We start from the raw sequence: 17,578 nt of genomic DNA on the forward strand, positions 1-17,578 counted from the left end.
GCCCCTTTGATAAAGCCGTTAAAATCCTTCTAAGCTGGAAGGCTTTACAATTAACCTAGTATTGTTCATGGGGTTTTTATGGGTTTGAAATACTAACGCATTATCCTTCTCTTCAAATATTTTCTGAAAACCAGCACAAAACATGGGCATTAAAAGCATTTATTTCTCAGCCTTTAATCCCATAGAGTTAAAATACCTATCAAAATATGAATCAGTGTCTTGAGATCAGCCTGGTTATATCTGAAAGCCCTGGCAGACCTGCAAGTTCAAATGGTTAAAAACAGTTAAGGAGAAATCAAACCTTTTAAAGTATTTATTCAAAAGGATCTTTTTAAATGATCTGAACAGTTTAAAGCAGACTTTCAAGTGTCCATATTTACTGTGCATACTCTGCTTCAGCTTGTTCTGAATACTGAATAGCTACAGTGTGAATGTGTATAACAGAATCACTTAATCTTTCACTGTCGCTTCTTACAATTAGTCTATGTGATGCACATGTTCATTAAAGCAACCTTCCTCTTTGAGCAGGGCTTAAGGCTGTATTTTAGAAAGGTACTTAGGTATATGTTTAGTACCAACTTTCATGCCTGTTAAGTGATGTACATGGATAAAGATGATGTCCTAAGTTACGAAAATTCTGAAACAGAGATTTAGTTTTATGTAGCACAGGGTTAAATTTCCCTTGGTTTTGAAGCGAATTTAGAACAATGGGCTGTGAATTAACTAGCCAGTATATATGGATGGATGCATTTGTGAAACACTTTTGGGTAAAAATCAATGTGACAAACTATCTTGAGAGAAATACATAAAAGCAGGGAGGAAAAAAAAAATAAATTGTCCTATAGCCTACTGAAAAAAGAACATCTTATTTGTCATTCACTGTTTTATCTTTACTGAACTACAGTGTTAGAAATCAGTCATAGTAGTTAATAGAAAGCACTACAGAACTGTTAGGGTGTTTAATCAAGACAAACTGAAAAAAGAGATTCTAAATGAAATGTAAACACAGTAACAACAGTAACTTGTGTTTTAAGATAATAGGTTAATCAAGGGATTCTTCTGCTCTTTTTTAAGAGAAATAATTTTAAAGCACAAGGTAAGTGTCCACAGGAAGATATCTAACACTCCACTTTGTTTGGTCGTGCTGTATTTCATGTTATATTGTCATATTATCAATGAAACTGTAGTGCCTTACTATAGGTATTCATTGCTGCCCTTTTCATATGAAATAATTTACTCACATTAAAACGTTATAGTAAAATTTTGTGTCCAAATTATCTGTTCTTGACTTATTTCCTTGACCCACTGTCAGCTCTGAGAAGTTGTGACTTTCTTTCCAACATGCCTTCCAAGGTACTGACTATGCCTGATGCGGGCATGCATGAAAATCTTAATATTGCACTTGAAGTCTAGAAGTAATCCCATTGATATTAGTGGTGAAGACTTATGAGATTAAATTTGTGGAAATGCTTTGGGAAATATCTGGGTGGTATGAAATATTTTATAGCATATAACCAGTTTGTTCATATGAAGAATTGCCAATTTCAAATTGACTTTATATGTTTCAGGAAAGTCACCACCAAGTATTGCATTATTCCAAACATACAAAACTTTATAAAGAAAGACAATAGGAATTTATTTTTTAAGAAGCAAAACACAGTAATAAACATCCTTATGCTGACATCTATATTATCATTTTTGTTAAAGGTTAAGATTTAGACTAGCATGGGAATTTTGTTTTGTTTGACCAGTTTTGTAAATATTAATTACCTATTTTCAGGACATTATAGGTTAGTGAGGAAGTGGACCTAGATAATTAAATTTTTAATGTATTTTAAGTCTCTCATCACTGAAATTATCAGATCATACTCTCTTCTGTAGTCTAGTACTTCATAGGCTTTTACAGGCACAATTAGCAATTACTTAAACTGCTTTGCAGTTAGATATTTTACCACTGCTTTCTAGTCTGTCAGGGTTTCAGCACTACAAACACACAAGGTAAGATTATGAGTGCATCTTTAGTAGCATTAAACTTTCAAAAGCAAATTAAATGTGAGGAATTGATACAACATAAAATCAGAATGAAAAAAAAAAAATCTACACCCTCTGGGTGTCTATTCCTTGGTACTAATGTTCTTTGGAAGCAGGTTCCTATGAGAAAAATCATTATCACCCAAGCAATGCTGCAAGCTATTTTGGATAGTTGAAGCAGAAAGAGGATAATCACTCTAAACTATAGATCAGTAGTTTGGCAAAGAAGAGACAATATTGGAGGTAAAATTTCCACTCTAAAATAAATGCATTCAGTATAAGTACATGTCATTTTTGTTTGTAGATTTGGTATTATTGATATGGTAGTCAAACAAGAAGTGTATATGATTATTTTTCCTGCTCAGTGCTGTTACAGATAATTCATTAGATTAGAGAGTTAGAGATAAAAAAATAGATCCTCTAATATGTTCTCTTTTTCCATGGTTGAAATCATAGGCCCAAATTATTATGGCTAAGTAGAAAAAGCTATAGGGAAGAAACAACTTTCCAATCACCATATTGGTATTCTAATTTCTTATTTCTATTTTCAAGATAAGATAAAAAAACAAAAGCATTAATTTTACATTATTGCAGGTAGATAAATTCTGTTACTGCCTTTCTTGTTTCATCTCCACCCTTTCGCTTCTTTCTCTGCCATAAGGGAAAGTACATTCAGACCTTGTCCGGTCATAAACAAACGAACAAATAAATAAATAAATAGTATTGAAATAATAATTAAAGAAGCATGCACAGTGGTAAGAGAAGGTATATTACTGTAAATATATATAATCATGCACATGTGTTTTGTTCAAGAAAAATGTATGCTCAAGAAACAGTTCTTTACTCTATGTGTATCAATATTGAGCAAGCAGAGATTGTTTGTTTCATGTGTAGCGGGGAAGAAATTTGAGAAAAAGAATGAGTGAAGTTTCTTGAAGGTTCTGTTTCTGCAAGCTGCTACACATACATAAACTTTTCAAGTCCATGGACATCTGCTAGCCCAGAGATATTCTTCTATGAAGTATGCTGGGGTCTTCGGTATTTATTTGCCATGCTGCATTCTTTAAGTCTGAACGCTTTCATAGAAGCCATATGTGGGGAATGCAGGGAGAACGCATCCTCACAGTTTTATTACACTGCTGAAATAGAGTGTAGTGACTTTAAGAGAATTTTGTCTTACAGCTTCAGTGATTCTTGGCAACAAAATAAATCAAATCACTGGACCAGTAAATACATTGGTTTAGTATATAGCGGCAAGTTGCATGGTGAGTTATGAATAGATACGGATCATATGAAAATACTGTTGGTATGTATGGAAGGGAACTTAGTCCCTTTCCTGGAGAATAAGTAAGACCCAAAATAAACAGGAATTTGTAAATAGAATTTCACTCCAGTGCTATTTTCACATGATTTAATTGTTTTAGGCACTTGTATAAATGAGGTTTGAGTCATTGGTTTCTTTAATCAAAAATTAAATCTATCAGATAAAAACAGAAGCGGTTTTTCTGCTTCTGTAAGTCAGATGGCAAATCCACTACTCGGTGGCTGGGTTTGTCAGTGATGCAGTTTTGTTACTGAGGTGCTCAGAATGAGTACTCCAAGGAATAAATACTGATAGACTAAGAATGGTATGGAAAAAAAAATAGAACAGGTCTATAAAGATTCCAATATGCATATTGTTTACAAACACTGTGGTCTGTTTCCCCACTCTAAGAAGCTGATTTGTGAAAAGCTTGAAGCCTGAGTGTGAGGGAAAAGTAGGACTCTTTTTCAGTTCCTGTAATGAATGTGTTATGTTGCCTGTAGGCTCTTGGTGGTGCTACAATACAGTATTGTTGTCCCCCCACCCCCGATAAATACTATGCAATTAGTACGTGATGATGCACAGTATACAGATGGTTTTTACCTCCCAAAGCTGCCAAACTGTCTTTTTAAGAGTCTGAATGACAAATAGTCATTTTGGAGAGTGACATGTCATGATGATGGCCCATTAAAACTCCTCAAGAATACTCAGCCCTCTACATATGCCCACTCAGCTCCATCTACAGCAGCAGCTGCTTCTGAGTTCCTCCTGTAGCTGCACTACACTTAATGGGCTGGCTGCACAATTCCCTGTCGCCACAGGGCATTTCAAGTTCTTATTAAAACTGGGGAGGGGGGAGAAGGTACAGATTTGTGAATACAGCATCTGCAGAGATCAGAAAAGAAGAGGACAGACTAAGGAACAATATATATGTGTGTGTGTGTGTGTGTGATTGCACACATATTTATGTATACATACATGGACTTAAATGTATACATATATACAAGCACTGTCTATATAAAGAGCTACAGTATGTAAGTATGCATAGGGAGAGAGAACACTATAGGCACAATTGAGTATTATTAAGGAGAAAAAAATCATAAAAATTTGACATAGTTGCTCTTATCACATTAAGTTTCCAGTATTTCCTATTAATTATTCAACTCACTAGCCTTTAGATGACAGTATCTGTTATTCCTAGAGGAACTTTTCATCTGAACTTTGTCTTTGACTTAGAAGCCTTGAGGACTTACTTAGATACTGACTGAGATGTTTTGAAGTGGAAGTTTTAGAATTTTAGTACTTCTATTTTGAATTTTGTTTGAACAATAACCATCAAGAAAATAAAGAAGTTTCACCATTCTCTTTCCTGTTTAACCCCCTTTTTGAAAGGTTGGCAAAATTAAATACTCACTTCATGTGGCTGAGGTAATAAGGTTATTATTCTCCTGGAGCACTGATCCGTCAGGGCTGCATAACTAAAGTATAAGGTACAAAGTATGATGGCTTTCACTAAACTCTTCCACCAATATTTCTGAACCTTTTACTGGGGAAACAACATGGAGGAAGGAGGGAAGAGCAAAACCTTACTGCTTATTCCAAGTTTGATGACAGTATGAGTAAATTAATATAAATTCTTACTATTTCAATTTCTTAGGCACTGAAACATGCATTCTGTAACATTAAAAAAATTCAGAAACTATATTAACAGGGGAAATATGGATTTTTCTCTTTTTTAAAGAAAGATGCCTAGCTTATTTGAAGAAAGCTGATAGTTATGCTACTCTTTCTGCCCATGAATCATGTTTGTTATGTTTGCTCCTCTGGTTCCAGGACTTTAAAATCAATGACAATTTAAATTGTACCCTTCCCCCCAGCCCCCCCCAGCCCCTCCAGAGTAGGTCTTTTTTCTCTTGTACATTTGGAATAGTATTACACATCCTCAGTAAAATGACACCTGACCAGTTTCAGGTTATCAACTCTTTTAATTCCTGTTGCATTAAGTGGAGTATGAAAAGAAGATGCTGATAAAGTTATACAGAGTTACTCTTAAGTACTGTTCTCTTCTGACACCCATCAGTCACTTGAGATCAGCTCCACATACTACTACAATGTTTTCTTTCATTTATATTTTTTATTTTTTCCTTGTTGTTTCCTTCTATCTCAACTTGTCATTCTTCATTTTACCTACCTCCTTTTCTCTTCTTATTTCCCCATTTCCATATTAATTAGAGGTTCTTCATCAATCAGCTTCCCATTCCAGTTCTCTCCTGGTCTTTCAGACTTGTCTGTGTTCCCATTCACTTTCATTTTTTATTTGTGGATATTTTTACCTTTTTTTTTTTTTTTAAACTTGTTTTCCTGATGATCATTCTTATGTATTTTCTCTGTTATCCTGTTCTTTCTTAATCATGCATCTGCATGAATACCTTGATTGTAGATGGAGCTTTTTCTCACTGGCTTTATATACTGTTGAATATGAAAGTCTTGCAGGTCAAATTTTACCAAATGTCATACAATTTGCCTGCAGGAGGACTATTGAGGATAAGTTGTGAGATGACACAACTGGTATACTCCCAAAGGGATATGCCTTGCTTTTACCTTGAATGTGAAATGTGCTCATTTGATAGGTAATTATGCCATTGCATTTGGGGGTGATCCTGGGCATATAAATATATATATTTATGGCTTGTGGTCATTCATGGCAGTCTACTATTACCTGTAGAAAGACAAAAGATGAATTCAGGCAGCCTATAAGGTCAGTGCTGGATATGAAGAGATCTCAGGAATATCTTGGACCCTCAATTGTTTCAGAAGCTTTTAAGCTTTTGGTCAGCTCTAAGCACTCTGGATACTATTTTGGGTATTTTAAATCAACACAGAAGTCTTGCCTAAGCTGACTGGGTTTTTAGTAAGCCTGTCACCCACTGCTTGTGTTAGATAAATATAACGTGGTTATACTGTGGTCTACAGCATGAGACCTTGTTGTATTCCCACATGACTATCTCTGCACTTGCCTGACAAAGAGAAAGTCTGGAGGCAACAAAACAGTGCATGAAATTGCTAGTACGTCAGTGTGGCAAATTGTGCCACTGTGACACAGATGTCCGTGCTGCTTCCCTACTATACTGACAACACTGCTGAGACAAGGAAACTCTGACAGCATTACAAGCATATTCCCTCTTTTCAAACTCTAATTAAAGATGCTGAGGTTTTGGGTATAGCCATTTATATTGACTGGATCTCTTGTCCTCGCTGTTATCTGTTACGCTGAAAGCACAGAATGTAGACCAGCATATTTCTTTTTGAACCTAGGCCTGTACTATAGTTTTACATAAATTAATACAAAGAAAAACAAACAAAAGCCCTCCAGGAGCTCCTTTATCACTTTCTCAACATTTCTTGGAAAATAGACTTTTATAAGAAAATCATTACCTGCTAAATAATACTTTCATTGATGGCTGGGTATGAAGACAATTATATGAATCACAAGACTTTACTGACATCAATAAAATGTTGCAGAATCTGTTTCTGTCCCACATGACCTTTGTACTGAGACTGAAAAAGAAATCTAAAAAGACATCTTAAGCTGTTGATATTGAAATACAGTTTTGGTTTACAAGAGCGAGAGTTTCATGGCTCCCTCTGAAATCAACAATCATATTAATAACTAATGTGTTCATGAAGCCTTTAGACACTGCTGAAATGTGGTATGTGTGCACACTGGATTTTGCTTAAATGTTAACTCCACTGTCCATACTGAATTTTAAATATTACTTATTATTTGCATTGAAATTGTTCCAAATCAGCAACATTGAACCCTTAGTTATCCTGATGGTTGACAAACATAATGGTGTATTTTAAACAGCCAACCAACCAACCCTGTAAATAACTAGTACTTTATGAGTCATCACAAATCAAAATACATACTTACAGTGTTAGTAATCTGAGAGGAAAGGGGATTTCAAAACTTTTTTTTGTCCAACCACAGTAAATACGGAATCCAAGAACAGAGGAAGTGATGAATCCTAGAAGAGAAATTTTAAGAACCTGACTGTTTTAATGACCAAAATTTGATAGAAATGGCCAAACTACATTTTTGTTTTGAATCACCAGTTTTCTTTCATCTTCTGGAAATTACATGTTAAATCTTTATACAACCTTCTTAAGTTTTCCCAGAAAACAGGAAGGGGAGGAAGGGGTATGAATACAAGAGTGCTTTACCCCCCAATCAATTCTTGGTTGTTTTGTGATTGTTGTAAATTGGTTGTTTTGTAAATTGTTGTTATAAAATGGGTAGGAATATTGCTCCTGGCTTGATGTACTTTTTGTTGTTGTTGTCTCATTTTTTTTGTTTTACTTCCCAATACTACCTTGCTTTTAGTGAGAAGGCAGGGATAAAGCTGCATATCACCAATAACTATAGGCATGAGGAGGCATTTTCATCCCTCTCCTCCATTTCTAGTTACTTTCATGGTGAGAAAGGAAGAGATGCATGCAAAGTAACTACTCCTTGAGAAAACTTTTCAGTTCTGCAAAGGAGTGCACATTTCCTGTGGTCTCAGGGAGCTATGAAGCTAGGTTTTATTGAAGCATCTAATCTTTACCCTGTCCATCTCTTTCTCTCTGTTACCTCTGTGATCCTGCTGGTGTCAAAAACCCATCAGCTCCTCATGTTTTCAATTTCATTTTCTTCTTCACCAAGAATCTATAAACTCTGCAGTTAACCACGATGGCAGAGGGAGGAACAACTGATAGATCTTTGGGAAAGGAAAAGCAGAGAAGAGAGGCATCTGAACATTGCACCTGCTATAAAGGAGCCTGAACTGAAAATCAGAAAAACAGCAAATCTTTCATTTAGACATAAAATAGATCAATGGTAGCCAGATAAACTGCTTTTAATACTCTAAATACTTTTAATAATGCAGTGCAGTATCCCTACTTACTGATAAAATGGAATGTCTTTCTTTATTGGAAATACTGCATTAGCATAATTTAATAACAAGTGATACAAAGTGATGTCATCTTTGGTTCTATAGATTTTAACATACAAATAAACAATATCCATAAATGATTGAGTATTAGGAATTTAGAAGGAAATGTTTTGTTTAGGTTTCCCGAGAATAATCCTCACCCTAAAGGTCAACATAAACATAAATGCATTAGGGTAGACCCTATACTAAGCTATATTGCTGCAGGACCAAAAAAATGTGAGAACAAAATTGGGTTTATTAAAAGATCTAGGGTAATAATGTCTTTGTTGTTAGAAGGAAGCTGGCTGCTTCCTTCTGTCACGCATATCCAAATAAGAACTTCAGAAAACTGAGGAATTTTGGGAGTTGGGCCTAAGATCATTTGCCCTCTTTTTTTAAGTTGAGTTCAGAGACAATGCAGGGCACTTAATAAATTTTCTTCTAAAAAACAACAAAAAAGGTGCACTTCTTATACTCACTGTTCCTCTCTGCCTCCACAAGGATCGTGTGGCTTTTCTTGTTAGATCTGTTCACTCTCTGCAAACTTTCCCAGCACATCAAAAGTTACCGTCTTGTTAGAAGATACATCATCTCTCCGTAGAGAATTGCTGTTTCCCTTTCCTGTTCCCTCATGTACAGGGTGTAATGCAGGGAACACCCAAATTCAGGACTCGTAAAATCTTTGTGTTAAATGTGTGTTGAATATAACAAAGAACCAGTAGGATTAGTGTATAATAATTGGATCATGAATCTTATATTATAAATAAGGTTACTTGATAGCCAAAGCAAACTGGAGAGTTACAATCATAGATGTTGTGTGGAGGTGACAATGGATGAAATGAATTGGAAACTGTCTCTATCATTCCTGTTTCTGAAAACAGAGAGTTTTATTTACAGTATGGTGGTCTAGTGGTAAGGGCACGGCGCTGTCACCACCGCAGAGGCCCGGGTTCGATTCCCGGTCAGGGCCACTCCCGGGCAGGTGGAGCTCGTTAGCCCTTAAAGGCAACCCACCTACGTCCTAAGGACCTCGCTGCCACCGTCCAAGCTCGCTTGGCCCCGGTAGATGAACCTTAGGATTAAAGGGTGGGCTCAGTTCCGCGCACACTGTGTCTCACCTAAAAAATCCAATGCGCAGGCTGGAAGGTGTAAAGACCTTCCCCGGATCTTCGCTCGCGAAGACTGGCCATAAAAAATCTATTGCAAACTGACTCTGAAAGAAAAATTGTCTGGAAGGATCCAGGATGGGATCAGATGAGATTTAACCAGTGAATTCCTTGTTTCTTGAAACAAGAATTTGAAACTGCTTTTGTCCTGATCCTCTCTACTTCAAAAGTCATAGTCCCCAAGTGCAGCTACAGACTGAGCTGCAGTTCTGCATGCGTTCCTGCATGAATATCTCTGTAGAAAGTGGGAGGAGTGATAGACAAGGTAGCAGATGGCACCACCATAGATGCTTCCTGGAATCGTCCTGTAAAGTGCAACTGTCCTGGGGACTATCATCATTCTATATAATTGCCATCAAATCAATAACAAGAACAAATAAAAACCCCAGGTCTTATTCTTTAATGTATTTCTTCTATTAAAAAAGAGGCACCTACCCCCCACCCCCAAGTAACAACAAAACGAAACAAGAAAATCCAACAATAACAAAAATGTACAAAGTGTTTTCTAAAGCCAACCTTATATGGAAAATAGCACTTCTCACTTCCTAGGATGTTAAGTTAAATAGCTGGAACCACAGGTAGTTTGAAATCACATTAGGTAGTGGCAGAGCTGTAAATATGGTACATGACATTCAGAAATTTTGTTCATAGTTGCAAATCATTGATGCCTCTACATTACTGACTTTGAAGATCACTGGAATAATTATAGGATGTGAAACTGGAATACAGGTGATCTGAAAACTGCACCAAACTTCACATTTTTTTCAGCTAGTATTTTTTTTTTTGCATTGTTCTATTGTATTGTACTTCTAAGTTATATCATATTTGCTCTAAAATACATACAAAAATGTTGGAAAATCTCTTTAGAGTGCTATACACTGAATTGACTGTACTGCAGTGCTAAAGATAAAATAAATCTCAAGATATATCACCTTCCTGGGGTTAAGTTGGTAGAGAATGGTGCATTACTAATTTGAGCATGGGCCAGCAGAGTTTTTAAAAGTTTAGTAGAACTAAGTTTTAGTAAAAGATTCAAAGAAGTTTTATGTTTCCAGAGCCTTAACCTTGGAATAACAAAGGTCCTCGCTAATCACTTTACTAATCCATACGGTACCAGTTTTCCTACCAAGGCATCATTCAAAAAAAAAAAAATGGCCTCTGTTCAGCATTTCCCTCCAGGTCACCAGCCACTGTAGTGTAATCCATGAGGAGATTTATGGATCTCAGAGTGGGACTCCTTACAGAACAATGTGGTGTTAATCAACAAGACACTAAGGGAGCAAATGGGAAATGCTAAAGCTACAGATTTTTTTTATTTCTTTTTTTCCCTGGGATGTGAAAGCCTTACTCAGTGCATCTTCAAGGATTTACACTTCTGGCCTCTCCCCTGAAGGTCTCTTTTCTTTCTAAAGACTGCTAGTTAGTTGTTCAGGATAGGGGTGGATCTAAATACAAGGTGAAAGGTAGAGTGTGCAGTCCTGCAGCATGAGACTGCTGTAGTGTGCTCAGCTTCATGCCCATGAGGCAGTGCTATGTTAATCTCAGCAAGTGGAGACATGGAAGCCTTCCTTTCTCTGCCTGAAGAGATCTACTTGTATTTCTCTAACCCTCAGAAAACTGTTCTGCCTGATAAACTGCTGGGTGTGCTGGTGGCATCTGCTTTTCTGTCATCCTGCATATCTTTAAGTGTGCCACAAAAGGTAGAATAACCTTTATGGGGAGAATGTAAGTGTCTCAGCCACTGCAGAAAGACGAGTGCCCTGCCAGGATGTGGCATATGGAGAAAATTGAATCACTTAAGGCAATCACAAAGGCAGTGAATCTTTGTACCCTGTAACTTCAGTTCTTGAGTAATGTGGTGCTCAGCATCCAGTCTAGACTGTAGGATTGCGGCCATGTAGGGAAACCCACATAGTACCTCTGTGGTACATCAGAGACTTTTGCACCCTGAAGTATATCTTAGAGAAAATCAAACACAAGCCAGACAGATTCTTACTTGCACAAGGCACTGCCTCTCTGTAGGGAAGATGGATACTTCCTCCAGTCAAGTTTGAAAGAGCACTGAGGGCCCTAGTGGCCAGATTTGTCAGATTAACAGAGCTATGGTTTGTTCAATAACCCCACAGCCATTAGGGCTGAGGAATATGCAGTGCTGTGGAAATCGGAAGGCCTGAATGTGAAATAAATTTTACCTTGACCTGCTCACAGTGTCAGCATTGACTATTCCTGAGTGTGCAGAGAAATAGGGTTTTAAATGCTTGGGGAACTCCACTAAAGAAATCTTGGGCTTGTTTAGGTATCTCTGGAGTTAGGTAGTAGGAGTATGAGGATAAGCTATATTTTTAAATAATGTAGCTAATCTTGGACACCCTAGTTCTGTTTTTCTGATCTAGTCCAAGGCTCCAGATTCCATTTCTGTCTTAAAAGAGAGAGGGAGAGTACTGCAATTGCATAAATATGAGATACCCAAACAGAGTAAGTGAAATAATGTGCAAGAAATATGCATCTTTTTATCCAGCTGAAAAATTCAAAACTGATCACAAATACTTCCCTGTTGAAATAGGAAAAGGTTTTGCAGCTGTGCTAAGGTATACCATAGATAGCAATTTTCTGCATGCATTCTGAAAGTGATTACAGTCTTGGTGATACTCCTAAGTGAGAGAAAAAAAAAATATTAGTGGGGGAAATTGTGATGATTATGACAGTGAAGTTACCTCCAAATCCAACGTTGACATGGAGTTAGGACAGGTACAAAGTAGATATGAGATACAAAGAATCCAAACATTTTTAATATTGTCCTCAGCTATGTACAAGTATTAAACCACTTTTAACAAGCAAGAAGGTACTTGAAATTCTACTGATGTTCTTTTCACTCGTATTGTGTCAAATATATCATATGTGTGTGGTACTTTAACGTGATGTGCAGATCAATTACAGTGCTTATACAAGTTTGAGAAGAACGTAAGAAGTGTTTGAGTCTGTGTCCTGTAAAAGGAAGGTGAAACTTGGATATAAAAGAGCTGGCAAACCTATGAAATATTGTTCTGTAAGTTAAAAGTGATGTGGAAGAAATTTTCTTTCTGTAAATTGATCTTACCATTCTAATGGAAGGTATGTTTTGACCTCCTAAGGTATTTTTATGTACCTGCTACAAGTAGTCCCAGGGAAACTGCACCCGGCTTTCAATGCTGTGTAATACTGGCAGTGCCAGGACACCTTGGTCTTTCTCAGGCTCTGCATTTTTCTGAAATTAGATAATGGAAAGCAAGATATGGAAGTGAAGAAGTGAAGTTACTGGCCCATCAGATATCAGTGAGTTTATCATTTTGTAGATTCACAGAATATACTGAGTTGGAAGGAATCCATCAAGATCAGTGAGTCCAACTCCTGGCCCTGCACAGGACCATCCCAAAGAGTCACACCATGTACCTGATAGCGTTGTCCAAACGCTTCTTGATCTCAGACAGGCTTGATACTGTGACCACTTCCCTGGGGAGTCTGTTCCTGTGCTTAACAACCCTCTGGGTGAAAAGTGTTTTCCTGATATCCAACCTAAACATCCTCCAACTCTGCTTCATGCCATTTCCTTGAGTCCTGTCACTGGTCACAAGAGCAAACAAAAGAGTACTTGCTCCTCTACCTCCCCTCATGAGGAACATTCAACATGAGTTACTGCTCAGCACAGTAAATACTGAGAAAATCTGTAAACACACACAGGAGCAAACACACACTGACATTAGATTTATAGTGATATTTGTTTGAAGTCTCACCCTTCAGTAGGATAATAAGCTGAAACAAACAACATAGTTAAACTCAGATAGGAATAAAGTCCCAGTTATGATCATATCTGTGCATGCGTGTGGCTATATAATACTCTGGCATGAGAAGGTTGTAAAGAAATGAGATTGTTTGCAGGAAAGAATGAAATTTTCTTGCTTAAAAGAGCAAATTGACAGGTTCTAATCGTCCCTCACAGGCTGTACATAGTAAACATTCAGCTTATCTTTCCAAGAACAATGAAATTTCATGTTCTACTGCTCAACATAAGAATTATTTTTACATATCTCCATGCCACTGAACCTTTTGTAAGTTAATCTCATCTCTCATCAATTTTTCACCAGCTTCACTCTGATGTTGATAAAGGAGATGGTTCCATCAAATACATCTTGTCAGGCGAAGGGGCAAGTTCCATTTTCATTATTGATGAGAACACGGGGGATATTCATGCTACAAAGAGGCTGGATCGAGAAGAGCAGGCCTACTACACACTCCGAGCACAAGCACTAGATAGGCTGACTAATAAACCTGTGGAACCAGAGTCTGAGTTCGTCATTAAGATTCAGGACATCAATGACAATGAACCAAAATTTCTGGATGGCCCCTACACTGCCGGAGTTCCTGAGATGTCTCCTGTGGGTAAGTGCAAAATACACTGTTGGTGTTGTGGGAAATTTGTTCCTATTGCCTTTTTAAAAGTTTCATTATTTTTTACTGTATCACACTCAGCTACTTAATTATCTATGAGGCACCTGCAACAGTTAGATATTTCAAGACTTAACTGGAAATAACATGCTAGATTAAGTATTTACCCTTTCAAAAATGTTGTGAAACTCAAATTGCTATGTAAGGATTCAGATAACCATTTTATGGTGTCTTTCTCATTCCAGTGCCCAGAGGCTTTGTTTTATAATTCCCATTAACGGTAATATGTTTCACACCTATGTTGTGGTTCTCAGAGGTGATAATACATAATTTTGTTCAGATAAGGTCTGTTCATAAGAAAGTCTTCAAATTCTTGCTAGTGCATAGCATGATTTTTTTGGTAAGTGTTGCAAATATCAGTAATAGCTTACTGGATATTTTTTTCTAATACTGAAATCCCATTTTCTGGGAAATATATGCAAGCAGCAGGTACTGGGGTACAACTAAAGATAGTTTCAAAGTTCCAGTGGAATCAGAGAAGAATGGGTTTTAGAGGCTTCCATCTCTCTGTTGGAAAATGAGAAATGCTGATTTTTCCTGAGTTTGAATTAGGGAAGAATTTCAACATCAAATCCACTATCTCTTCATTTCAAAGAGACCAAATGCTCATGGGTTGTCAGGTGCCACTGTTCCTTTGAAAGCTGACTCTTTCAAACCAGATTAAGCCTTGATCTAGAGATGTTTTGGTAAATTTTACCTTAACATAAAATTATAAATGCAAGCATGAAGAGGAAAAAAGAAAAAAGCAGAACTTAATCAGAAAATTCACTGGAAATATGTACATGGGAAGGCTCACTTAAACTTAAGAGAGTTATATGGTGATTGAATTGAAGATTTTCTTTGCTTGACTGATTTTAAACCACGTTAAAATTTGATACTTTTACAGTAAGACTGCGCATATAAATTTTGCTGTAGTTTCCTCAATATGATCTCCTGTGTTTTTGAACGTTAGACAATGCATCTAAATTGGAGCTAGAGAGAGAAAGAGTATTCCCTATCTTAGAGCCCTGCAGCAACTGGTAGTCAACATTGTTTCTGTATTTGAAACTCATCTTAGGAGATAAGTAAAACACTGCTAATGGGTTTCCTATATATTTATTCCACTAAACAGTGAGCATAGACACTATTTCACATTGACACTTGGTATTTGTTCATTGTCACTCAAACACTATGTGAATGGCTGAAGAGGCAATAGCAGCCTTGGGAGAAAGACTGGCAGAGACACCACAGCTTCTGTGGAGTAACAGGAAGTACATGAAGTCATCGTAATTTGCTGAGAACTTTTTATTTCCAAACTTTGAAAAAACAGAGATAATCAGACAATCTAAGACTGTAAAACCTAAATAGTCAGCATTTCAAAAATATGTTGTGTTAAAATATATATTTGGTTTTCTTTGATGAAGTTGCTGTTTTATTTTAGAATTAAAAGATGTTGCATGCAGCAGTTGTTAGCTTTCTTTTTTTTGTTTTTGTCTTATGCCCTGAAAAACAATTATCTCCATATTTCTCTTTTGCATGAGCTACCTCTGTCTTTTCTTGCACTGGCATACTGATTTAGGGACAACTATTACAAATATATGAGATTTACCTACACATACATACAAATCCATGCCTCTATCCCTACCCATGCTCCATTTGTTCCAAAAATATATTGGAAATCAATCTGTGAGGAGTGCACTGTGTGCAGTGGAAAACATAAGGACTATTTTTCAAAACGAGCTACTTTTGCATATTTTTTGGAATGTTTACCTTATAAATGAATACAAAGAATTATCTCCCATATGGACCATACAACACCAAATATATTTCCAAATTAGGTGAAATGTTCTGCAAAATTATGAACTCTGACTTGTGCCCTCTGTGAGATTTGTGTCAACTAAGAGCAGTTTCATGTTCATTACCTTCCTGAAACTGCATATGTTAAACGTCTTCGTGGTTAGTATCACACAACTAATGAATATTGCATTGTTACAGCATTAAGGATTACCATGGAATGCCTTTGTTGCACTTGTCTTACATAGTTACAGCAATTCATAGTTTATTCATATAACATAATTTTTACTTAATCACCTAGAGCATTCATTAAATATTAAGGAGATACAAAGTATCTCTCTCCTATTTTGTTTAAAACTATATCCGTGACAAGGATTTTTAATTGGATATTAAAGGAAATGAAAGAGATCACAGGATTATAAACCCAAATTAACTATAAAGCTAGGAAAATTATAACCTTTAACCTCCAGGCTGGTTATGCAAGTATAATGATTCTGTATTTTGTTTGACAAATATTTTAGGACATTATCTAAGGCTAATTGAAGTCAATCTCTTCTGTTATTTGAAATGACTTCGGGTCGGGTTCAAATTATATTTGGGTCAGGCCCAATTATATTGATTATCCTGGATAGGGTAAATATCTTGATGGCTTGTAAACCTATTCATAGCAAAAACCCCCAAGATATGGCTTATCTCAAAATCATAAGACTTTGTGTTTTTTTGTTTTTTTTTTTTTTTAACTATGTCTCTTACTTAAAAAATACAGCAGTATTATATTTCAAACAAAAAGATTGCAAATTGTAGTTAAAAGAGTGTTTCTGGGATGTTCACCCTAAAAATAGCTGATGTGAGATACTGGTCTGTTTGACTTTTAGCCAATGAAAGTGGAGATGAAAATTCTAATACACAACATAGTTTTGTTTTTTTAATATTCTCTTCTCTCTGTTCATATCATCAGCTTTTCTTGTTACCCAGCACAATAAATATCTCTCTCACCATGTTTTTTATAACAAAGAAACGGAAAAGAAAGCAAAAATGTTGTATCATGCTTAAGTCTTTGATACAAGTGTGTAGTGTGTTTGGAGACCTTGCTGCTTGTCTGGGACCAGACTTGATCTTTGTCAGAGACTGAAGGCAACCTAACGAGGCTCTGGGAGAGAAGGGAGGAGGTGAAGAGGATTCTGTCTCTCTCCCTTCACACTCCTGGAGGGGAAATGCTGTGGAGGCGTTGCTGCTTCAGCTGTGGGTGAGGGCCAGTGGCAGAAGCACAGAAATATCAGATGGTACCGAGCAGAACCAGACTGGATTGTTGTATGTAAGGATTAAGCAGGATTTATGGATAGATTTATAGTAAAAGTGTTTAATGTTCCTAGTAGCAGCTGATACCATGTAGAAGTTTGATGCTGTTGGTTTGTGTTATACATATTACAGGTCATTAATTGATATCAGTTATTACCTTTAATAATTGACTTACTTGAAAGGTCCATTTTTAATTTGTTAATGTGGCTAAAATTCAATCGATAAGGGTTTATGCTGTTTCAAAATTATGGATCTGTTAAGATGATCTAGTTTTAGAAACCAATTTTCCCAAAAATGATCTCGCTAATGTTAAAGTAGAAGTCACACTAGCATTTCTCATAAAAAATCATTTTAATGTTTCATAAAATACACAGAAGTTACTAGCAAGCTTTTTGAAAGGCTCTGCAAAGGTTTCTAAAACAATGCACTCAGAGATTCAAAAATCCCTTTGAAGTATCTCCAACTCAAAATGAACTTCTGCAGCAAGTTTAGCTTTATCGGATACTATCCCTGGAAAGGTTGATCTCTGCACCACATCAGGAATATTTCTT

General features: G+C 36.5%; 1 protein-coding gene across 1 annotated transcript in view; it reads left to right on the forward strand.

Moving 5' to 3' along the window:
• CDH7 (cadherin 7) overlaps positions 1-17,578 on the forward strand; it is an 85,245-nt gene that overhangs the window by 27,060 nt on the left and 40,607 nt on the right. Inside the window, exon 3 of the mRNA XM_050323345.1 lies at positions 13,595-13,889. Within this exon, the coding sequence (XP_050179302.1) occupies positions 13,595-13,889 (295 nt within the window). The remainder of the gene's footprint in view (positions 1-13,594; positions 13,890-17,578) is intronic.

This window comes from Myiozetetes cayanensis, unplaced genomic scaffold (assembly GCF_022539395.1).
Source record: "Myiozetetes cayanensis isolate MyiCay16 unplaced genomic scaffold, myiCay2020 scf1, whole genome shotgun sequence".
NCBI lineage: Eukaryota > Metazoa > Chordata > Aves > Passeriformes > Tyrannidae > Myiozetetes > Myiozetetes cayanensis.